This window comes from Haliotis rubra, unplaced genomic scaffold, assembly GCF_003918875.1.
Source record: "Haliotis rubra isolate DU_JTF1 unplaced genomic scaffold, ASM391887v1 Scf1304, whole genome shotgun sequence".
NCBI lineage: Eukaryota > Metazoa > Mollusca > Gastropoda > Lepetellida > Haliotidae > Haliotis > Haliotis rubra.
In genome coordinates, this window is record NW_025765231.1 from 92,441 (window position 1) to 118,545 (window position 26,105).

Below are 26,105 nucleotides of genomic sequence, written 5' to 3' on the forward strand. Positions count from 1 at the left end.
TGACTTGACAAAAAATGTCTTTCAATCTGGGTTACCGTAGTATGTGTTGGGATCATATATTGTTAAAGACAGTCATTACCTAGCTGTATAATTGCTCAATGCAGCCTTAACACTACCCACATACTCACATAAAGTGATGAAACTCTGGGAGTGGCTTTCATGACGAATTGGAGAATAGATTATGCCCAGGATTCAATCCAACGAAGGCATCTGAAGCATGGTGATCAGGAAAAGGAATGAGTGGGTTAAGTTTTAATGTCACATCGGCAATATATCAGCCATGTTGTTGACTTAAAAAGTCATAAATTGACAATAAATGGAATTAAATTACAAAAACGTGTCGACGAAGGACAGTGAGTTAAAAGTTAACGTCATATCGACAATATTGCAGCAATTTTGTGACGAGAACAATATTCAAATAAATAAATGTACACTAAACGCCCAAAGAAACGTTACCCTCCTTCCTTAATGACGGGAGTACCTATCTTCAGTTGGCGTTGTGATGTGTGGACTTCCACTTCTTGGTCTGTCTACGGGGACCCCAGTCTGCCTGAAGCCCTGAATAAGTCTTATAACCGTGATACGATGGCATCCGAGGGCGTTGGCAACGGCATTGTATGCCGACCCCCTCTACCATTACAATGGCTCTTTCTCTCTCTTCAGCTGTTAATCGTGGCATAATTCTCGTACTTGTGTATCATATCACGCATTCTAGGCTTTCTTTATACCCTACAGAATCATTCTACATGTGAAATGGATGCAAATACTGCTTGAATATTGTTTGAATATTGCTGCGTTTTGGCGATTGATATTGATTGCTATGTGTAAACAGATATGGAAAAATGTAACTTTGCAAGCACAAATTGTAACAAAGATAATTTCAGATGTTCCCAAACATTTTCTCACAACATCACAGACACGTTTTACTTGTTTTCACTAATGCAAATCAGCAGAAAATGTTTTAAAAGACACAATTTTACACACTCTACATTAGTTGTTTCTTGTTTTAAAAGTTGAAAAATGGTGTCTTTGAAGGGTTTATCTTTGTCTCAAACAAGATTTTTATTTCAACCTGTCTTTTGGACATCTAAATAACTGTTATTGGCTTTATTTCGGCATGGACGAAAATAGGACAAATTAACTCTTCTAAAAAAGATGCATTTCACCTAAATATGAATGCATTTGAGAAATATTTTTCGTGATTTGCATAAAGCTGTGTTGTTTAGCTTTCTTGTAAACTAATACCTCCTAACATATCTTTGACAGTTTTTAAGTAATTCGTAAATGTAGGAGGGTAACGTTTCTTTTGGCGTTTAGTGTAACTTAAAAACCTGTCATCGAAGGACAGTAAAAGTACTAGGATATCACAGCTCTTAATTTGAAACTAGTACGCTATCATAAAATATATATCACGAGACACAACAGTACAATATAAGAACAGGCTATAGATCACCAGCAACACCATATAAAACGCGGGGTTTATATCGCCAACGACTGAAGGTAGATTACCAAACTAGGGATCAGGGGGACTTACAGTGCCTTTGCTACCTACATGGACCATAGCTGGATTTACACCATCCCCTCATTTGTAGTCAAATTTAGCTATAATTAAAATAAAAATACTACGCTTAAAATCCTGGTAAGTTTAAATTTACCTTTAAAGTCTCGGGACCAACGTACCCTCTTAGGAGGCCAATCATTTTACAATAGTTCAACCTCCCTTGAGGGTACAGCCATTAACAAAGGTTACTTGTTTAAACTTCCGATCATTAAAAATATCTATCTACAAATTATCCCAATCAAAATTTATCAATCAGTTCAATTTCTTTTAAAAACTCATAAGAAAATGATAATTAACTTTGTTAAGAGGATCTTTAAACGTTTTGACACTGAAATATTTATCCCTTGTGCTGGGTTTTGATGTAGATAGCTGTGGTGGTTTAACGGTCGGAATATCTTCTGTCTGGGATCTAGACGTAGACCGAGTGAATGGTGAAGTAGGTCGAGGAGATTGAGTGTTTGATGTTGTAGGTTTTTTCTGGCTTGTCCCAAGTCAAGTCAGTCTGACATGCAGTATAGGACATTGCTACAGTGCGGGTGACTGCAGCAGAATATGTAACATTCAGACTGACTGACGGACTGACTGACTGACTGAGTTTGGTTTTACGCCGCTTTTAGCAATATTCCAGCAATATCACGGCGGGGGACACCAGAAATGGGCTTCACACATTGTGCCCATGTGGGGATTCGAACCCGGGTCTTCGGCGTGACGAGCCAACGCTTTAACCATTAGGCTACCCCACCGCCCCGTAACATTCAGAAGAGTTGAGGACTGATTTGTGAAGATATTTTTCGCAGCAAGATAAGAAATGTTCTTTTCACACTATATTTTCATGATTTTTGCTTCCCTCTGATACACAGGGCAGGACCTGGACGAAGCAGAATGCGGGCCGTCACAGTTTGCACATTTGTAGTCTCTTTCACAGTCGGTACCCTGATGGCGGTACACAGAGTTTCAACATGAGTGTGACCCGTGACTGAAACGTTTACACTTAAAACATTGGGGACATACACAGCCACCCCGATGTTAAAGTATCCTGCTTTGATCGACTGCGGGAGGGAAGAGAGACTTATGTCCTCTTCACTCATATCATACAGACCGAGCCCGGTCACGTATGATACCACGACAAGTATTTAGAGTTCTGTGCACAGACACAGCAACCTCAACATTTGCAAATGTTTTAATTGAGAGAACAAATTGAGAGATTGTTGTCTCCGTGCACATTCCACCATAAGTGAACCAGTACGGAAACTAGTGACATTTCTAACCTCGCTACAAATCCCAGAGATCGGTTACGAAATAGCAAATGGGTTTAGCTTAATCGGAAGAAAATCCGTAGCTTCAATAACCAGGAAACGAGCCCATGATTCGACGTTTGCAGAATGTTCATCAGAGTGATCTATTTCATGTGGACGCCTCTTTTTCATTTCCAGATAAACCAGCTTGTATTTGAGACATTTTGAAAGGAAGTTGATTCGGCACCCACTACGGAGTGTCAACAAGGACAGTGTAAGAGAGCACCGGCTATCCAAAATGCCGACACCAGGGATACAGGGGTGTTATACTCCAAGGAGACGACACAAACAGCTGCATTTATCTACCAATTTAGTGTCCGGCTGGCTCGGCCCATGACAAGAAATTGGAGATATACATCATTTGGAGGTCCTTATCACCAGATTGGCCCATGAGCCACTGCTTCCTGGCATAGGCAATTAAATATAATGATTATTTGTACACTGATAATCAAAATAACCAAAGCCAAGTATAATCACAATGCACAGGGCTTGGCGTGACCAGCCGATTGACAGAATCGGGCCAGTTCTACCACCCGTCTAGGTAAAGTAAGGGGCGAAGTGTTGTGTTGGGCAATAGGAACACGGTTCCAGGCTCCTATTGCCCTCAACCGCCAGACTCCCATCCTCCCCCGACACAGGGGCGCAACCCATGGCAAACAAGTTGCCCAAATCGGTTTTACGACCAGCAATGGGGTGCTGTGGATCTACATACCCCCGGGTCCACACGCGGGTTGAAGAGCAATTAGCGTTACCCAGCACCCACCACGAGGAGGTGGCTCTTCAAGAGTGCCTAGAGGACATAGGAATGATTGCAGTAGCTATAGCATTCAGTTCACCTGAAAACAACTGAATTGGGTCAGTGACATTCTGGAACATTTCTCAGAGCACAATGATGAGAACTATAGTGCGTTTGACTTCATTTGAACCAGGTAGAACAGCCAGGTAATCAACAAACGTATGCAGTGAAATTTCAATTTCACACATACAACTCGCATACCTGGCTGTTCTACCAGCAAATGGTCCTCCCTCGTAAGAAACAGCGAAAAGTGACAACAAAAAAATGATCGTTTGTGAAACAACTGTTTTATTCGGGTGTCCAAAATTATGACACAAATCATCAGAGTTGGTCCGTCGATTTCAAGTGACTGTGCAAAGTTTGATTTTGCTGCATGTATTAGATTTTGTGTTAGTGAGCAATTCATCGGTCTCAAATGAAGTCAAACTGACAATAAGGCCACCTTGATGGGGGTGGAACGTCAAATGGGTTACTGACTGTTAGAAATGTAGGAAAGTGAGTGAGTGAGTTGAGTTTTACGCCGCACTCAGCAATATTCCAGCTATATGGCGGCGGTCTGTAAATAATCGAGTCTGGACCAGACAATCCAGTGATCAACAGCATGAGCATCGATCTGCGCAATTGGGAACCGATGACACGTGTCAACCAAGTCAGCAAGCCTGATCACCCGACCCCGTTAGTGGCTTCTTACTCTTAAGTTTGTCATCGTAATCTTTGACAAACAAATTTCAAGTTCATAGCCGATATCTCACCATTGTCTTCAACGTTTTCGAGATATCGGCCATTTCTAATATACCCTGATCTGCCTGTTCACGGTCACCTGTCAAACAATGACGTGTAACGTTCCTCGCTGACAGTCTGGTTTGTAATCTGCCGCTGTTTGTGTTACTTGGAAAATACCGTCCCTCAGGTAGCTGGTTTAGGGTTGCTTTCAACATCTCCACAGAGCATGGTTATCGACCATGTCAGTGCAGCGACCATAAAATTTAGAGTGTCGTGCCTCAACAGAAGGCATGTCCTGGGCCAAATAGCAGGGTACTGACACTTATTTAGCTCTGATTTAATATGAATGTGCTCAGTCCTTCGTTGGGCGCCAATGTACCGTGCTGGGATTCGAACCACGGACCTTCTGATCCGAAGTCATACACCTTGTACACATGACCAAAGGTTACTCCCTTCAGCAAGCTGACAAGGTAAGGAAGATATCTAAGGGATGACTCCACATCAACACAAACAACCTCACACCCGATTTTATACCTGCTTCTTCGCACGTTGACAAAACCTGTCGATTTGACCCCATCAAACATCAACCAACACGCTCATTATACTCTGGGGGATGCCAAATACATTCACACGTTTGTCTGTTTGAATGCTTGTATCTCTTATTATCTTCGTGTGTGTGTGTGTGTGTGTGTGTGTGTGTGTGTAGCATTGTGGTTAAAGTGTTCGCTCGTTACGCCGAAGACCCGGGTTCGATTCCCCACGTGGTTACAATGTGTAAAGTCCATTTCTGGTGTCCCCGCCGTGATATTGCCGGAATATTGCTAACAGTGGCGTAAAACTCACTCACTCACTCATGACATATATATTGCTGGAATATTGCTGAGTGTGGCGTAACACTTAACTCACTCACTCATGATACAGCAACAGGAGCCAACAGTAGCCACTATCAGCTCCTGGGGCATTTACCCAACCGATGTTTTGATACACTTTTGAACATTTTTTATCATATTTGGACAACAGGGCACTTGCCCCCTTCCTGGCGTCATGCCGTTGGTGTACCAATACCGAAGTCTTCCCGGGATCATATAGATTCATCAAACTACAGATGATCTGTCTTAGGAGAAAATATTTCCAATACCGGAGCATTTATAATATTGAATCACAAAAGACATAGCAAAATCGAAATTATATACATAAAAGACATGTCGTCGTCAGCACAATCACTATTTCCCCCATTCTGACGATTTCCGAGATGTTTACACGCAAAATGCTTATGCTTTTTGAGGTCATGCAAGAGTATTGAGCAGCTGCCATAAATATTGTTCTCACTTTAACTGCTGAGGCGGCTAAAAAAGTACCAACAGTGGGGGAAACAACTATTTCACTTTCATAAGTCATATGGTTTCTTAGATCAAGGGACCGGAACGGCGAACTGGGCTTTCAGTAACATTACTAGACAAAAACCTTCTTTCGCTCTGGCACCAATGTGCAGGTTGGTATGTGCGTCATTATTTAGATCATTATATTACCTCATGTAAGAATGTCCATCTCTGAATGGGTCATGTGAACTCGAACAAATGACCATGAGTAGTATAGCAATGGGGAAAACACCCCTGCGGAGGTGCACCCAATAATAAGGCAATGGGAAAAAAGTCTGTGGAGGCCCTTTTCGACTACTTTAGGTCCTCCTTTCTCCATATACAGAAAATACAACAACATACGGCAACATACAGCATACGGCAACATACAGCATACGGCAACAGACGACAAAAAGTAGCTTACACAAGGACAGTACGAGCCCACTCGTTTTCGACTACATTTCTGTGTGTTGGACTACATTTTGTGTTCTGTGTTTTGGTGTAGTATAGTAGTGGGGAATCCCAGTGGAGGTGCACCTCCTGCCTCTAGGAGTCTCCAAACGGACTAGAAAGCTACCCACCTACAACTCGCCCCCACTCCACACACATACCCCCGATCGAAGTGCACCCAAATTAGAGATATGCAGGTGTATGGATATAGAACAAACCGATACAACAATGCCAGGAAACAAGCTATCGCGAGAAGCCTATGCCGAGATCTGATCTGGCAATATGTCTCTTCGGAAGGCGAAGAAGAAGAGAAACATATATCGCAAGCCAGATATATGCGAAACCGGGACAGCTCCAAAACAGACCCCGAGACACAAACAGAGACACACACACACACACAGACAACTTCCGACTAGGCAGAGGTCTTCGAGTCCCAATCTATTCCTTTCCGACAAAGAGAAACAAACCCTAGAGCAATAGGGACACACATTCTACGAGCGATACCAGATTCCTAGACAGATTCTCGAACTCTATTTGCTGCGGTAGATTTTGTCTACATATACCCACCAAACCAATTCCGACCTTGCGCAGGCAAACTCCGAATCGTTCTCGCCAACCGCCGAGAAACAAAGGGCAGATAAAACCAATGCACCGACTGCCTCGCTGCTATATCGGAACTACCTACCCTATCCAAACCAGACAACTCTACTTGCAAGTGTGGCGCCATAGACCACTGCGTTATCAGCAAGAAATGTATTCTCTGGAAAAACAAATACATTCCAACAACAGGACGCCCGGCAGATTGTCCCCACTAGAGGTTCGAGAAAAAAAATCGAGATTCCCTACTGCATTGCAATTAAAAGAGAACCTGTACGACCAAGATTGTTTCGCCTGGTGCCTACGATACATATTCCTCTGCAATAGATATGCAGACAATTGTATATGCCCGAAGAAAGATTCATGTATCATCCGGAAGCTAGCTGGAAAGGAGCAGCCACTACCAAGCAATAGCAAATGTATTTCCCCATTGCCAAACTAGGGCAGGTTTACATGGCAGACGTCTTCCCGCGCAAACCTCGTATCTCCTCTATCTCTTTTTCGAAAGGTGTCATTTTGGTGACATTGTGTTTGGCAAATGTATATTCCTATCGCATCCCATATCTCTAATAGAAAAATGTGTTTGCTTGGATTTTTCTAAACATTTTCCTGGGAATTCCCAAACCTAGGACTGGAACCAAAAAGACAACTTTTGGAAAGAGTGATAGAGGAGATACCAGGTTAGCGCAGGAAGTTTATCCACCGAGCCATGTTAGTTTTTTTCTAAAAAACCTAAGGAAAGGACGCATAACACCCTGTATACCCCTCAGCATAATGCTACCACTTATAATGTAGCTAGGACATGACTGATGACAATACAAAATCAATAACTACGGAAAAATCTCAGGATCATTTATAGTTAAACACCCTCAGTTTCTTGCTGGATAGTTGCTACCCACTCACTCACATAAAATGATTAAACTCTGGAAATGGCTTTCATGATGAATGGTCTTGGAGAATGGCTTAAGCCGATGATTCCATTCGAAGAAGGCATCTGACCATCCACCGGGACAAACTTGAACCTCTGGATCATGGTGGTCAGGAAGAGGAACAACTCCATCCGGGCCATGGACTCGCCCAGACACACTCTTCGACCTGAAACATTTCAAACGTTTAGGTTTAAATCTCCTGCATTGAAATGTGTCAGGAAATACAAGACCTACTCTTACGAGATCGACGTTAGGTAAATGTTACATTTCGTTGATATTGCATCATTGGGACAGTTGACATTGACAGTGATATCAAGGCGTATGGCATGATATCCGGCATAGCTCGATGTGTATATTAAAGTATTGGAAACAGTAAGTCTTAATTCATTGATACATTAAAATGTGTTGAACTCACCCAGAGAGAATGGAATAAACTCATCTTTCTTTACTATCTTGCCATTGTCATCAAGGAAACGGTCAGGTCGAAAGTTGTCTGGGTCACCCCACACATCCGGGTCTTGTAGGACGGAATCAAGCATCAATATGACCAAGACACCTTTTGGGAACGTGTAGCCCCTGAACTGGACATCGTGGGGAACGGTGTGTGGGAGAGCTGTAGGGGCGATATCAGCTCGTCTCAAGACTTCCAAAATGGTTGCCTCCACGTAGGGCAGGTTAATCTTGTCCTTCATGGAGGGACGTCTACTCTGGCCAATGTTTTCTTTGATCTCCTGAAAACACTTTTCCTGTATTTCCGGGTAGCGGAGTAAGTAGACCATGGTCCATCGTATTGTAGTAGCTGTTGTTTCTGTTCCGGCCACAAAGAGGTCTGCGATAGCCTTTTTCAGGTTCTCCACTGAAACAAAGTACGAGGAATGCCTTTTATTTGTATTTCATTTGAAATATACTCTTAAAAAAGTTGTGGAACTTCAATGTAATTTACGATTGAACACAAAATTGGGAGATATATCGGAGTCAATCAATGATGATATGATAATAATGAAAGTTTTGAAAGTGCATCACCACTTGCACTTCCTTATGACCATAGTTGTTTGTCGTCCCATGGCCAAACGAAAGGCAAAATGGAGTTAGAAAATCTATTACATACAACTACTTAACTTGGTTCAGTATGCTTACAGTCTAAGGTCGTGTCCTCTTCTTTCGCTTTGCGAAGTCTCATTTCCTTGATGTAGGCGTGGATGAAGTCGTCCACATTGTCATCGTCGTGATTCTTCACGTGTTGCTCTGTCATAGGGTCTATTAACAGTGATTCGACTTTCTTGACATTCTGCATTGTCTTCTTAAATTTGAATAGATCTCCTGGCAGAAAGCGCACAATAGGCAGCACATTCACTACTCCAGCCGAGCCCATATTTGCCAAACCTTCGTCCATGGCTTTTAAAAATGTAATAAAAAGCGGGTCAGTATATTCAAATCGTTTGCCGAAAATAATAGAGCAGATGACATTCGACACTGCGTTGTGCACCAGATGTGTGCAGTCGAAGCCTTGTCCCCGTTCTGTCTCGAAGGCCTCGAGAAACTGTGAGATTTCCTCGTGTATTTTGTCCTCCATGGTATTCCTGCCTGCTCCGAACTCCCTGAGAGTGTTAAGGGCGAATCGTCTTTGCTCGCGCCAGAGTTCTCCAGAGGTTCCAGTTATACCTGTAAAAGGAAGTACTTCAGCTCACAAATACCAACTGAAAAAACCCATCTGAAATAACATATTTTCTTCGAGATAAGAAAGTGGTGATTTACTTTGAATGTATCGGGAGAACAATAATTTTACAATTCTTTACCCCCCTTTGTAGATACAACTACCAACAATCTTAGTTCAAAAGAAAGCAATACTCAAATGAGAATTAACCTTCTTAAAAAAGATCCCTTGTGATGGAATAATAAATACAATTATGCTGGACACGCTGGACCGTGATTCTTTCATCACGAAGGATCCTACCTTATAATTTATAGTCATGGGTATATCGTGTGTGACCAATGTGGCAGGACGTGACGCATAATGATGTCTTCATATCTGGACTGGCAGTCTAAGAGTAAGTGAGTGAGTTAATATTTTATGTCACATCGGCAATATTTTCAGCCATATCATGACTAAATCAAGATTTTTAATAATTAAATTTACATTATAAGCACGTGTCAACGAAGGACAGTGAAACAACTAGGCTATCACATATATTAATAAGTTAAAACTAGTAATAAAAGCCTAAAACAGTTTAATTATAGAAGACGATACAAAATAAAAACGGGCTATAGATTGCCAACAGCCGAAGGTAGATCACCATACCAGGGACCATGGGGACTTACAGTACATTTGCTTCCTGCATGGACCCAAGTTGGATTTACACCATCTCTTCAGCCGTTAGCAATTTTTGACAGACAGCCTAAGAAGACAACCCAGCCTAAAGTTGGGTTTATTGCATTTATACCTACTTCGGTGTCCCACTTCTTTTGCATTAGATCCCGGATGTAACATGTAATGGCAAGTGTAAAATCACTGTATAGTATAAAAAGTGGCGTCACAGATTTGATGAGGGCTGATAATACTTGTAAAAACTGTAATTCGTTTGTTTCTGATTTTTAAACGTGGCCAATGTAAGGTCGACTTGTGGCCGTACTAATTGCCAAGGAGGAGAAGAAATCATGCGGAAAGGAGATATATTTTCCAGCTCAATGTTAGCAGCAGTAATGAATGATTTTATGCGTATTCGGGGAGGTGGAATAAGTGAGGATTTTGTAACATACAGATCCTCATATAGCGGATTAAACACACATTTGCATGCAGGGTTGGACTCATTTGAATAAAGTTTTGTAACAGACTCCAAAGATAGTTCAATGTAGAGAACCCGTAAAGACCCGGGTTAGAATTGATCTTCAGTAACCAACCCATGCTTGTTGTATGAGGCGACTAACGGGACCGGGTGGTCATACTCTCACGACCAGCAATGGGGTGCTGTGGACACATTCTGCCCTGAGTCCACACAGGGTAAGAGCTAGCGTTACCAAGCACTTACCCGTTACCTAGGAGGTGCACATATTTGGAATTTTGAAATGTATCCTTTAATCAATTTTTGACGAATGCACAAATTATTGATTCGTTTTCTTTCCTAAAGTCCTATGCCCTCCATGTATCCCTGGTATTGTCTGTTGGAGATCCACAGAGTGAGTGAGTGAGTTAAAATTTAAAGCCACATCGGCAATATTTCAGCCATATCGTGACTAATATCGGAAACGTCGTAATATTGGAAATAACATTTAAGTATCAATGGAGTATTTGAACCTACTTTTTTAAAAAATACACTGGAAGTCAAGTTTGAGGAAAACATGAGTCGTGGTCGTATAGCCTGTATTGCCCAACTAAGGTATTGTTTGAGATTGAGGTTTGAAATATTTTTGTTTGTGGAAAGGGAAACGTTTGCACAAACACAACACTAAAATCGAGATGCACGTGCATCATGCATGCATTCAGCCATAAATTGCCAGCTTGAATGGCAATCGTTCAATCGAACACAACAGCTATGGCTAGGTTAACGAGAGATCAACGACAACAAGCCATTGGACGTCTAGACGCTGATCAACGTGCTCGAGTCATTGCTAATGACTTCAATTGCAGCGTACGAACGATAGGACGTCTTAGACAGCGATGCAACGCCGCCAACAGCACTGATGACCGTCCACGTAGTGGGCGAGCCCGCGTAACAACATGTCGCCAGGACCGTCATATTGTCCACCAACACCAACAGCCCCCTGAAATTGAACTATTTTGCCATTGCAAAGGGTATAGAAGATTTGTCTTACAATATAAAAGAAATTAAAAAAACAACGATCGGGATCTCTCCTTATTGAATACCAAAAATAAAATCTCAAATCCTGCTTTCAGCAAAATCACAGGCTAATGTTCTTGTCAAGGTCACTCCTCACAGGACACTCCCACGCTGTGAAACGTTTCACTTTTGAAAGAGAAAATGAAACTCTAAAAAGCAACACATACTTGTTTACTTTCTGTCTTCCATCACGCCCAGACTCACTCTGGTTATTGTCACCTAAGGGTAGATGCCTATGTTCCTAATCCCCTTAGGTGTTACGATTACCAAAGATACGGCCATGGCTCCAAATCATGCCATAACCCAGCTGCCTGCCACCGATGTGGTGAGAAATGTGAAGACAGAAACCTCTAATAATCCGTCAGCCTGTGTAGACCGCTCTGGAAGTCATCCTTCATCTTCATCAATGTTCTACATTGAAACATTGAAAATTCTCGGGTTAAGTATAACCTTTTCAGAGGCTCATGAAAATCCTGGCCCGTCTTATGCCGCAGCCGCTTCTGCTAAATGTCAACTCCGCCTCCCAGGTCTATTCCATGTAAATCAGTAGGTTGCCAGACAGAGTACACGTGGGCAAACTCTTCCGCCCGCAGCTTGATATCTGCCGAAACCTACATAACAGACATCCAGTTCACAATCATTCAAAGCATCTTGCAATCAGGACTCGTCTTTATCTCAGACCAATTCAGTTCCAAACTGTTAAGCTGACATAAACGAGAAACAAACTGAAGAAAGCAAATTCAAATCTAGACCTGAAACAAATAAAAAGAATCAACGTGGTAGAAACCCCAAAGGGGCTAATAACCAGGTCCAACTCTTCAACAAGTTTAGATCACTTGAAGCCAAAACCATGGTGGGACACAAAGCTTGTCAAGAGACAACTTCTTCACCTCCAGTACAATGGAATTGAAGAGGACTCAGGACAAATTTGAATGATTTACATCTGTGAGTCCAAGATTTTAGACCGTCAGCATTCTGCTATGGGTCGTTTTGACTTACGTCAATTTAATGCATATCATTATTTTTCGGGCCATTGGAGGATCTTCAATCCTTGTAAGGAATCATGTACTCCGCAGCTCTATTACACTTAAAACAAATCTCCAAGCTGTTGTTGTACGACTTATTTTGCATGTTGCAGTTAAGTTGTACTGTTTGTAAATTCCGACTTTATCAACTTTTCAGCTCGTGGAACTTCAAGCTCTGTATGATGAATTTCCTAACACGTGTATAATCATGGGTGATTTAAACGGGCACAATCCACTCTGGGGTGCTGCAACTACAAACGCTAAAGACAAAATTCTGGAGGATTTCATAAGGAATAATGATTTTTGCATTTATAATGATGGTTCAAATACGTATTTACATCCTGGCACAGGAACTTATTCAGCTCTTGATTTGTCAATTACTGACGCCAACCTATTGATACAATCTGAATGGTCAGTCCACGACGACCTCTCTGGAAGTGACCATTTCCCAACAATACTAAAAGCCGTGAATCAAGCTGATGTTTCTCCATCGACAAGATGGAATTTGTAAAAAGGCCAACTGGCCTTTTAATGAAAATCTCTGCACTGACAAACTTGAACCTGAATTTTTCATTAACATTCCTGATGCTATAAAATGCTTTTCTGATGAACAGAATAACATAGCTGACGAGTGTATCCCAAAGTCTTCTACAATTTCTCTTGTACGCAAACCATGGTTTAATGTTGACTGCAAACAGTCTCTTAAGGCACGGAAAAGGCTGAGCATTATATCCACCCCACCCTGTGATCCATAATTTGAACAAATATAAATGGCGGACTTTAAACAAAATAAACGTCAATATTGGCGAAACTATGTATCTAAAATCAATGCACGTACACCAATTTTTAAGGCATGGAAGTTGATCCAGAAAATCAAAGGTAAGGGCTCTTGATCTAGCATTCACCATCTGACTGACTGACTGACTGAGTTTTGGTTTTACGCTAAAGGCTAAATTGACTTTGAAAGTTTTGGGACTACCGTACCCTCACAGGAGGACAATAATTGTAAGATACTTTAACCCCCTTTGAGGATACAGCCACTTACAATCGCAGTTGCTGCAAAAGAAGTGGGATACCCAAGTAGTTGTCAATAAAATGCATGAAATTAAATCAACTATTGGTTATACCTACTTGGGTTGTCAGTCCAGATTTGAGGAGGTCATTATACAACGTCGTTGTATTGGCCATTTAAGTGAGTGAGTGAGTGAGTTTAGTATTACACCGCTGTTAGCAATATTCCAGCAATATCATGGCGGGGGACACCAGAAATAGGCTTCACACATTGTGCCCATGTGGGGATTCGAACCCGGGTCTTCGGCGTAACGAGCCAACGCTTTAACCATTAGGCTATCCCACCGCCCCGCATTCACCATCTGAAAAATGGGAATCAATTATTAACTAATGGAACAAATATTGCAAATAAACACTGGCCAAACATTCTTCTTCATCTGATTATGTACCTCAATTTAAAAATTATCACGAATATATTATTTTCAATTCAGATAATGGAGAAGATTACAAAAAAATATTTTCGATTCATGGACACCGTACTGCTCTTGACCAGGCTCACGATACTTCTACAGGAGCTGATAACATCCTTTACTTAACTCCTGAAGCACTTACCGGACTCATGTTTGGAGACGCTTCTAAATATATATTTTATGACATCTGGACGTCTGGAAAGTCTGATCATTATAATTAGGACCAGGGTATCCCATAAGGCAGTATTTTGTTTGTCGTTTTATTTATCAACAATTTGCCAAATGTTTTAAATGCTTCAATTGATGTATCACTTTTTGTGAATGATTTTAATATTTCTTGTCGTGGAAGAATGATGTATACTATTGAAAGGTAATTGCAACTGAGTGAGTGAGTTAATATTTAACGTCACATCGGCAATGTTTCAGCCATAGCGTGACGAGAACAATTTTGACGTTGATAAAGGATATGTGTATATTATAAAACCTGTCATCAAAGAACAGTATAATTAGACTATCACAGTTCGAATTTAAAACTTGCATGTGAAGTTAAAACTAATAGCACAATTTCGACAATACATAATATAAAAATAGGCTATAGATCGCCAACGACTGAAGGTAGATCACCATACTAGGGACCATGTAATTGCTATTGTGTTTAAATAAAATTAAAACATGGTGTTTGGAAAATGGATTTAAATTGTCAAAGTCAAAAACCATTTGTATCCATTTTTGCCGAAAATATAAACCTCATAAAGTTCCAGAGTTATACTTAAATAACACACCTATTAAAATATTAAAAGATGCGAAATTCTTAGGTTTAATTTTTTATGAGCCCATATTCGACCCCATGTTAAATACTTTAAAAAATGCCCGAGGGCCTTGATTTGCTGAAAGTTGTCTCTAATACAAAGAAAACCCTCCTCAAACTCTCCCGAGCACTTATACAATCCAAACTGGATTATGGCTCCATCGCCTATGGTGCAGCCTGCAAAAGCAACCTTTAACTGAGACTATGTCTTTGATCTTTCCGAATTTCCCCTATTGACAGGCCAGGCCGATGCGCGATCTTTAAAACATCGTCGCATCAAATTATGCAATATGTCTAAAAAGGTTACTCTAATGAATCCAACCCTGCTTATAACAGTGTTTTTAATCCTCTCTCTGAGGATCTGTATAATAAAAAGTCTTCTCTCAAGGAATAAGATTAAAACCATTCCTTTCTGATGCTGGCATTGAGCTGGATAATATAGCTCCTTCCCGCCTTCTTTCTTCTCCTCTTGGCAATTAGTGAGGCCACATGTTGACCTAACACTGACGACAATGTAAAACCAGCAAAATATAATGAGATGGGTCCATACGACGAAATAGCAGCTCTTAAATAGTTTAATACATATCTCACATATAAATAATGCATAAGTTTCTGACTCGCTGTCGAGCCTTCAGGCTTTTAAAAACATCTAGTATAAACATCAACTTTTAATTCATATTGTTGCATTATTTAATGTTCTTGCTACTGGCCAATACGACATCGTCTTTTGTTGGTTACCCATCCATGTTGGTATAGTTGGTAACACGATAGCTAATGCTGCAGCTAAAGCACTCAACAAAACTGTGACACTACTTCTTATCCCATACAGTGATTAAAAGTCATTACACGTTACGTGCGTGATCTAATGCAAAAGACATGGGTGAGTTAATATCTAACGTCGCATTGGCAATGTTTCAGGCATATCGTGACAAGAACAAATTTGAATATGTATATACAGTCAAATCCCGATGAGTCGAATGTCGGTGTCTCGAATATTATGCATAACTCGAAGTATTATAAAACCTGTCGTCAAAGGACAGTAGCACAACTAGACTATCACAGTTGGAATTAAAACTAGCATGTGAAGTTAAAACTAATAGCACTATTTGGACAATACATAATAATAGAAACAGGCTATAGATCGCCAACAACTGAAGGTGGATCACCATACTAACGACCATGGGGACTTACAGTGCCTTTCCTACCTGCATGGACCCTATCTGTATTTACACCATCCCCTCAGCCGCTGGCGATGGCAGGGAAATTTAGCCATAATTTAGAATAACAAATACTCTACGCTGAAAAAGCATGGTTGAGCTAAATTGGCTTTACGTACCCTCTCAGGAGGACAATAATTGTACGATACTTTAACCCCCTTTGAGGATACAGCCACTTACAATTGCAGTTGCTGCAAAAGAAGTGGGATACCCAAGTAGTTGTCAATAAACTGCATGAAATTAAACCAACTATTGGTTATACCTACTTGTGTTGTCAGTCCAGATTTGAGGAGGTCATTATACAACGTTGTTGTATTGGTCATTTAAGTGAGTGAGTGAGTGAGTTTAGTATTACACCGCTGTTAGCAATATTCCAGCAATATCATGGCGGGGAACACCAGAAATGGGCTTCACACATTGCACCCATGTGGGGAATCGAACCCGGGCCTTCGGCGAGACGAGTGAACGCTTTGACGACTAGGCTACCCCACCGCCCATTGGCCATTTAAGATATGCACTAGTACATTTGCTTAAAGGTGAGGATCCTCCATTTTGTATCCCTTGTGATGAAAGAATCAAGATCAAGTATGTCCTGCTTGACTATTGATTTTTCCATCACAGAGGGACAAATATTTCAGTGTAGGGTGACATTGCTATAAAAAGGCGGGCATCAGACCGCATTACCCTCGAGAGGAGCATACAACTTATATTATCGAATTCGTAATAGAAATTCAACTGACTGATACATTTTGAGTCACATGCCTTTTTAGAATATGTGTCATTTTGATGTATGACTAGGTTTGTTGAAATTGCTGAAGGGATGGTGTAAATCCAGCTAGGATCCATTCAGGAAGCAAATGTATGGTAAGCCGCCATAGTCTCTGGTAAGGTGATCTACCTTCAGTTGGCAATTTATAGCTTGTTTTTATTTTGTATTGTTCTCTTTGGCTTGTAGTGCATCGGACCGGACACACATACAATGTAAATGCTCCGGCCTTTCAGACAATTTCTTGCAGCATACAGGTCTGTGGATATAGGTTGGCAAACATGTCACTCAACTACTCCATGCGAAATTTTGGTTAGTCAGTGCAGAAGCTAAACCCAAGCGGCAGACAATATAGGCTTCACGTGGGTAACGCAGTGACCTAATCAGCATGCTGGGACCAATTACATACTCCAGAGAACAATATTGATATCACTTAGACATGCTCGTGATTCTCATTTGGCAACTGAAGTGTTACATCATGCTCGTCAATGCAAGACAAGAAACCAGCCAGGCGTGGAAAAGGCATTGGATTTAAAAAAAGAAAGTTGTTACTGGAGTATGTGAACGAAAACAATATCTACCCCTATACTGTAGGAATACAACAACTAATCTTATTCAAGTGCATCCTCGAATTGGGAAGTCCAACTATTCAGAGTGCTTGTCGAATGCAAGATCTGCTGTAAGGAACAAAACACCAGGCCCCGATTTCTCGAAACAAACTTAAGTCAGAGTTTTGACTTAAGTTCGAGTTTTTACTCAAATTTGAGAAAACGCAGGAAAATGCATTTCACAGAATGAACTGAATCGGTATTAAACTCAAACTATAGAAGATAATTTGAGTTTAGTGGATAGATTACTTTAGTTTTTGGGCTTTTATATTTAAAAAATGAAGTTGAGTTAAAAATTCAGCTGTTCCAAATTGTGAAATCAGTTTGAGATTTGAGTAAAAACTTAAGTTTGTTTCGAGAAATGGGGGCCAGAGATTTGTGATTTCATAACTGAGGAAGACGTTGACATGTTGTAACAGAAACCTGACCGGAAACAACCGGAGATGAAGCCAAGACTGCAGAGCTATTACCCCCTGGTTATAGTTTGAAGCATGTTCCTCGGACATATACAGCAGGACGTGGTGTCCTTGTTCTGCACATGGAAAGTGTGAAGAGTACAACATATTGCAAACCAGAGAAAGGATTACAAATCGTTTGAGATGTTGGAAGTAATAGTCATTCTCCTCGAGGAAACAGTTAGATTAGTGTGTATTTACAGACCTCCTCCATCTAAAACTAACATGCTGTCTTTTCCTATGTTTATTGATGAATTTGAACGTTTTTTTGATAATGTTAATGCTCAAAAAGGACAACTCATGATTCTGGGAGACTTTAATAGTCACTTGGATGATACCTCTGGGACAATTGCAAGACATTTATTCGTCTTCTTCATGCCCATTGTCCAGTTCAAATGATATAAAAATCCACCCACCAGAATGGCCATATGGTGATAACACAACAGAATGAGACTTGATCATGGAGATTGCTGTAGTTGACAAGCAGCCGTCTGACCATTTTCAGGGGGTTCGAACACACCAACCCTTTTGAAAATGACTTAAGACCACATTGAAGATTTTTTTTTTGCGTTGGCGGAGCCAATGGGGGATTCAGGGGGTTCGAACCCCCCTTTCAAATTTCTGGATCCGCCCATGATATTAGATTGGTCATTCAGGACAAAGTTTGACCCATAAACCACCCCCTTCTGGCATAGGACTCCAGGCAAATACAATCACATGAATTTCAAAATTTAAAACCCAGATATGATATCATGCTGTTAGAGAATTAAACAAAACAAGTTTCTTGCACAGGGCTTGACATGACCACCCGATTGATAGACCCATTCTACCACCCGTCTAGGTGACGAAGGGACAAAGGGAACACATTTCCTGACTCCTTTGCCTTCAGCCATCAGAATCCCATCCTCCACCCTCACAGGCGCAACCCGCGAATTCGCGCAGCCCAATTCGGCCACCTCTTATGAGGTGCTGTGGACCACACGGGGGAAGAACTGTTAGCGTTATCCAGCACCCTCCAAGAGGAGGCTACTCTTCGTGAGAGCCATATATCTGTTAACGGCATACATCAAAATGCAAACATCAGCAGCAGCAGAGTGAGAAGCAGCGTTTTGAATGTGGCAGATGGGGTCTTCGAGAAGCCATATCACCAGAACGTTCGGCTGCACATGTCATGAGACATGAAATGTCAACCAGGCTTGCCAGACATCTGACAGTTCCAGAACTGGAAAACAGAGTGGCCACCCCGCAACATGACCATCAGTTGCGCATTTTCTAACCTGCGTTAGGGGCGGTGGGGTAGCCTCGTGGCTGAAGCCACAGCATCAGCAGGAACACAGTGATGTGGGCACGTCCTGAACCGTTTGGCACCATTTGGGGGTGACGTCCTGAATCCGTCAACATCAACAGAATCGCCTACGTTGTACAAGGAACATCAGACGCTAACAACGTTGCACTTCCGTACGATATATGTGACCTTTCAGCAAAACGTACACTATGTATTACTTCGAAATCTTTCCGACCGCGTGGACCCGTGAAGATCCGGGGTAGAATAGGTCTTCAGCAACTCATGCTTGCCACAAAAGGCGACTATGCTTGTCGTAAGACGCGACTAACGGGATCGGGTGGTCAGGCTCGCTGACTTGCTTGACACATATCATCGGTTTCCAATTGCGCAGATCTATGCTCATGCTGTTGATCACTGGATTCTCTGGTCCAGACTCGATTATTTACAGACCGCCGCAATATAGCTGGAATATTGCTGAGTGCGGCGTAAAACTAAACTCATTTACTCACTAACTCCGGCCACGTCATTGTTCAGGGGTAAACAACCAAAAACATCAGCTGTGCACTGTCTGTTGTACGTCAGTTCATGTGGTGACATGTTGCACTTACCTTTCCCTTGCGCAATGAAGTCGTTCAGCAGTGAGTGAGGTCTGTCAGAAAAGTTGTCGGCATTCTTTACAATGGCGTCTCGCAAGACGTTGTAGCCGTTGAGGACGATGACTGGTGTGTTGAATATGTACACACTAAAGATGTCCCCATATTGTTGCCTGAGTTTCTTAAACGTGATCCGGGGATCGGAGCCCATGGAGAGGACATTCCCCACAAACGGGAGGAGAGGGGGACCGGGAGGGAGCCCAGAGGGTCGCCGCGTTAACAGCCACAACAAAACTAGCACAGCCACACACAGCAACACAGTTGTAGGACTGAAGGCGAATATGTCCACCATTGCCTGCTGATAAGAGCCAACGATGCGTTTATAAGTGTGCACTATAATACACTGACTGGCAACCGCATGCAGTGGTTTGAATCGGCTGAAGAGTTTGCGTCGGACTCAACACGACAATGCATGTTTACTAAATGCACTATGTGGGTCACCTCCGGGCGAGCTGACATGCAACTATCAAAGGCGTGTGTCCTATTTATTGCAAAAGCGGCAGTCTGCTTGTTCACTTTACAGTTTGTTCAGGGATTCAGGTAAACCTGCAGATTGTATTAGAGTGAGTGTGTATAGGTAGTGATACTGCTTTTTGCAATATTCCAGCAGTATCACGACGGGGACACCATAAAAAGCCTTCACACATTGTACCCATGTTGGGAATCAAACTCGGGTCATTAGCTTGACGAGCGGAAGCTTTAGCCATTAGGCTGCCCCATCGCTTCCATTTCTGGATGAGGTGAGGTGAAATTGGGTTTAAGGTCGTGCTTGAGAATATCATCATTTCTGGATGAAGGAATGTGAAACACTTAATGGTGTTTTTTATGCAGTTGTTAATGGGATGTGATATTTTGTCTATTGGATAGAAAAAAACCCGTTTAATTGTTCAGTTTTAATTTTACGTCTACCAATTAATGTATATATGTTGGCTGATATTCCCCCTATGTTAAGGTGTCATACTCCACCATTCCGGCCGTCTGACCATTTTTGTTATTGGCTCTCACACCTATCACAGTGTGACACGTACGTCAAACTGAAGATATCACTGTGTGTCTTTAGGTAGGGCGCACATTACATCATGGGAGTAGACATTCAGCTCTGAGCAAGACAACATGTGGAAAACTATTGAGAGACTTGAGGATGAAAACATGATTTTGTCAGATAAGGTCGAAAAATTAGAGTCAAAGTCAAGGAGAAACAATCTCATATTCTTTTGAATTAAGGATGAAGAAAAAAATGAAACGTGGTCAAGCTCAGAAGATAAAGTTAAACACTTTTTGTGTAATGAACTACATATGAGTGAGACCGAAGTACGTAACACTCACATAGAGCGCGCTCACATAGAAAACCATAGAAAACCACGTCCTATCACAGTGTTGTTTTCATCGTACAAAAACAGGGAATGAGTATATCAAGCTTCCAGAGATGAGTTACGTGGTAACAAAACATACAGAGTGTCACCCGATTATACACAGTCAGTGAGAGAGACACGCAGAAAGCTAGGAGAGTATGTAAAACACTATAGGGACAATGGCGACGATTGTTACATATCCTATAACAAACTGATAGTAAATGGCGATGTCTATGCTTATGATTGGGGTAAAAAGTCCATCGTTGACGACACTTAGGGTACAGCCAACACACAGACCTCTGGGTCCGGGGACAGGTCTCTAAGTAGCAGACGACAAGTCAACTCCGACGACCCGGATGCCCGAAGTGGCAGTATCCATAAGACTTGGGGGTGCCGCCGAGACCAGTCTATTGAGCAAATACAGATTAGTAAAATACCAGACTCCGATTTTCTAGAATCTATAAAGTTGTTTACATGGAATATTAACGGACTTTTTTCTAAAATCCGGTCAGACAAGAATAATCTGATACATTTGTGCACAAATTATAATATCATGTTTCATAAAGACTTTGGCCAAGAACACTGCAGATTTTGAAACCTTGTTTCCAGATCACACCTGTTTCCAAATCACACACCTGTTTCCAGATCACACCTGTGTCCAGATCACACCTGTTTCCAGATCACACACCTGTTTCCAGATCACACCTGTTTCCAGATCACACCTGTGTCATGATCACACCTGTTTCCAGATCACACCTGTGTCCAGATCACACCTGTTTCCAGAACACACCTGTTTCCAGATCACACCTGTTTCCAGATCACACCTGCGTCCAGATCACACCTGTTTGCAGATCACACCTGTGTGCAGATCACACACCTGTTTCCAGATCACACCTGTGTCCAGATCACACACCTGTTTCCAGATCACACCTGTGTCCAGATCACACCTGTGTCCAGATCACACACCTGTTTCCAGATCACACCTGTGTCCAGATCACACCTGTTTCCAGATCACACACCTGTTTCCAGATCACACCTGTTTCCAGATCACACCTGTGTCATGATCACACCTGTGTCCAGATCACACCTGTGTCCAGATCACACCTGTTTCCAGAACACACCTGTTTCCAGATCACACCTGTTTCCAGATCACACCTGCGTCCAGATCACACCTGTTTGCAGATCACACCTGTTTCCAGATCACACCTGTGTGCAGATCACACCTGTGTCCAGATCACACCTGTTTCCAGATCACACCTGTTTCCAGATCACACCTGTGTCCAGATCACACCTGTGTCCAGATCACACCTGTGTCCAGATCACACCTGTGTCCAGATCACACCTGTGTCCAGATCACACCTGTTTCCAGATCACACCTGTGTCCAGATCACACCTGTTTCCAGATCACACCTGTTTCCAGATCACAACTGTTTCCAGATCATACCTGTTTCCAGATCACACCTGTGTCCAGATCACACCTGTGTGCAGATCACACACCTGTGTCCAGATCACACCTGTGTCCAGATCACACCTGTGTCCAGATCACACACCTGTGTCCAGATCACACCTGTTTCCAGATCACACCTGTTTCCAGATCACACCTGTTTCCAGATCACACCTGTTTCCAGATCATACCTGTTTCTAGATCACACCTGTTTCCAGATCACACCTGTGTCCAGATCACACCTGTTTCCAGATCACACCTGTTTCCAGATCACACCTGTGTGCAGATCACACATGTGTCCAGATCACACCTGTGTCCAGATCACACCTGTGTCCAGATCACACCTGTCCAGATCACACCTGTTTCCAAATCACACACCTGTTTCCAGATCACACCTGTTTCCAGATCACACACCTGTTTCCAGATCACACCTGTTTCCAGATCACACCTGTTTCCAGATCACACCTGTGTGTTTCCAGATCACACCTGTTTCCAGTGTGTGAGACAACGCCGCTTTGAACGAGGACGTTACAGCGGGGGTATTGTTGTCTACGTCGCTAACTCCATTGCCCACAGTTTTAGCAGACTGCATACTGAATGGACAGATTGTGTATTCTTTCTCCACACCAGCCTTGATAAACAAGTTATCTTTGGATTCGTATACGTCACAATTTCAGAGGCATCTGTTAATAGCTATCAAGAAGTTTGTGGTATGGACCTGTTGGACAGTAGACTACTGACCCTATCAACAGAATACCCATCAGCTACTTTCCTCCTTTGTGGGGATATGAACGCACGAACTGGTAGGGAGCAATGTTTCATACAAAACGATGACACGTATTATTTGCCACTTGACAAATTTGAATATGACAATGATGGTTTTGATATTTTACGATTTTCTAAAGATGTTGTGATACATGATGAAGGGAAACAATTACTATCAATATGTCGCAATTTAAATATGAAATATACACAATTATAATTGATTTCAATATCGTATCTAGGAGTGAATCAGACCATTTACCACTGACAGTGGAGATGAGTTTAACCTCTGACACAGGTATACCACGTTACTCGTCCCACTCACGTGCACGCGCACCTCCCGCGAGTGTAGATGACGTGGACAGGTTTGTGTGGAGAGACAGCGTGCGTGGTGAGATCCATCAGTATCTATCTAGTGTAACTGACAAATACTCACTGCAGTTCTATGAGTATTTGAATAAGGACATATATAAAGCCATACATCCATTCAATGAATTATTTAGTGAGTGTTTCAACGCTGTGAACTCATATAGTTCAAAGCATAACAAAGTTGACAGGCTGAATATCAACAACACACAATACAAACCTCAACCCGAGTGGTTCGATCGGGAATGTGAACAACTTAAATGATATAAGTATAAGCTTTTGAATAAATTTAGAAGAAAAACAAAAAATATTGAGCATTGTAGAAAATACCTTGAAGTTTAAAACAGTTGGCCTCATGGCCATGTATACGTAAGAAAGGATGATGATGGACTGTGTGTCTTTGAGTTTGCACTCTATATGGATTGACTAATGAGTGACACTGCGTCAGCAATGGGAGCCGTGCCAGTTTACACTAGCCAGAGGGGTAAACATAGTACTGCAGGACCAAAGGTCCAGAAACTGGTCAGGCTGCCTGATTTAATTTTAACCCGTCCGTTTTCCTACCCTTTTGTCCTGAAAGTTTATTAAATGACCACTGAAACTCTCGTTAAAACAGGTGAAAATGAACTGTGTACCCCTTTCTCAAACCATGTTTTTATAAACCACTCAATCCAGCTTCATTTTTTTAAAAACATTTTTTTTATTCATTCAAAATCAGTAGATACATGTATACAAAGTACAACAACACTTGTACACCGTAGAACAGAAATTCATATGGGTTGGCATTACAGATATTGGGATCTTCATTGGGCTGGGAATGTGTGCAGTAGAGATGACCATTTTCTGTCAAATTGTAATATGTTTTGATTCTTACTGGCAATAAACTTTTCTGTCTTGAAAATATCACTCAATATTTTTACAAATGTATCCAGTGATAACTTATTTTTTTTGATACTTGATATATGGATATATTTTTTACTGGCAAGAAGTATGTGATTCATAAGGTCGTTATTATATCCGCCAATTAAGACTGTATATTTTGTCAGGGTAAAATTTTCTGATGATTTATCTTCAATATATTCTTTCGGTTTCAGCCAGAACGTTTTCACACACTCACATTCCCAATAAACATGTATCAAATTTTCTGACATTAAATTACAAAATGAGCGAAGTTCATCATCTACTAATTTCATTCTCAATAATTCCTTCTTTGTGTAGACAATATTGTAGATAAATTTAAACTGGAAGTCAATCAATTTAGTATCTTTTGTACATCTTCTATATTTTCTAAAAATATCTTGCCATGGAATTGCGATATCAAAGATATTTTGCCATTTTTCACATGTTGATGGTAGGTTTTCAGTAGTTATAAGTTTATCATAGAAATATCTGGATCTCTTTGGTGCTGAAAGTAAATCTATCAGTGATGTGTTAAGATAATGATTATGAACAATCAATAAATTCTTTCTTACAGTTTCTTTCCATTTTTTGTGTATATTTGAAAGAACCTGATAATAGTCAAGAATTGTGCCTTTAATTTTGTAAGTTTTCTTAAGTTCACTAAATGGCAAAATACCTTGATCATTACACAAGTCTCTTATAGAGTGAATACCTTTGAGATGCCAATGTCTTATACTGAAATTACTATTTTGGAAGTGGTGATTGAACCAAAGGGGTTGGGATAAGATTTGATCAATATCTGTAAAATCAGTTTTATGTGTTTTATAGAATATTCCCCATGCAGCCAATACATCTTTCCAATAGAGATTAATAATACTGACATAATTTTCAATATTGGCTCCAAGCAGAAATATATCTTTAAATGGAAAGATACTAGGGCTAGAACTGCTATTTTGAAGATATTTATGTAAAACTGTCAGTTTTAAAGAGTTTATGAATACCTGTACATTAACCATTCTGAGTCCTCCCTCTTCATATTTTCTAATAAGTGTTGTTCGCTTTATCTTATCCCGCTTATCATTCCAGATGAATTTATAAAATATATTGTTTAATTTGTCAATGAATTCCTTTGGAGGATTTGGGAGTGAAGTGAATATATGCACCAATGATGAAAGTGCTAAAGTTTTAATAACAGTTATTTTCCCTATTAATGTCAACTTTCTTTTCCTCCAATTCCCTAGAGTTCTATTAATAATTTCTAGTCTTTTTCTTGTATTAATTACCCAAAGGTTATTTAAATTAGGATTAAGTCTTATTCCTAGAATATCAAAATCCCCATTATGCCAATCAAGCTTAAGATCCTGGCATAAAATCATGCTATTACCTGCCATTGAGCCTATCCACACTGCTTTCGTTTTATCTATATTTATTCTTAAAC

The 26,105-nt window shown here is 41.1% G+C and overlaps 1 protein-coding gene across 1 annotated transcript; it reads right to left on the reverse strand.

Annotated features, from left to right (window-relative positions):
* Nucleotides 1-7,619: 7,619 nt before the first annotated feature.
* Nucleotides 7,620-20,282, reverse strand: LOC124267341 (cytochrome P450 2J6-like). Its single transcript, XM_046702256.1, has 4 exons — nt 19,799-20,282; nt 8,847-9,371; nt 8,125-8,565; nt 7,620-7,875 (listed from the first exon to the last, which is right to left on the reverse strand). The coding sequence occupies exons 1-4, from the start codon at nt 20,133-20,135 to the stop codon at nt 7,697-7,699; spliced, it is 1,482 nt and encodes a 493-aa protein (XP_046558212.1). The 5' UTR covers nt 20,136-20,282; the 3' UTR covers nt 7,620-7,696.
* Between the last annotated feature and the right edge of the window lie 5,823 nt (nt 20,283-26,105).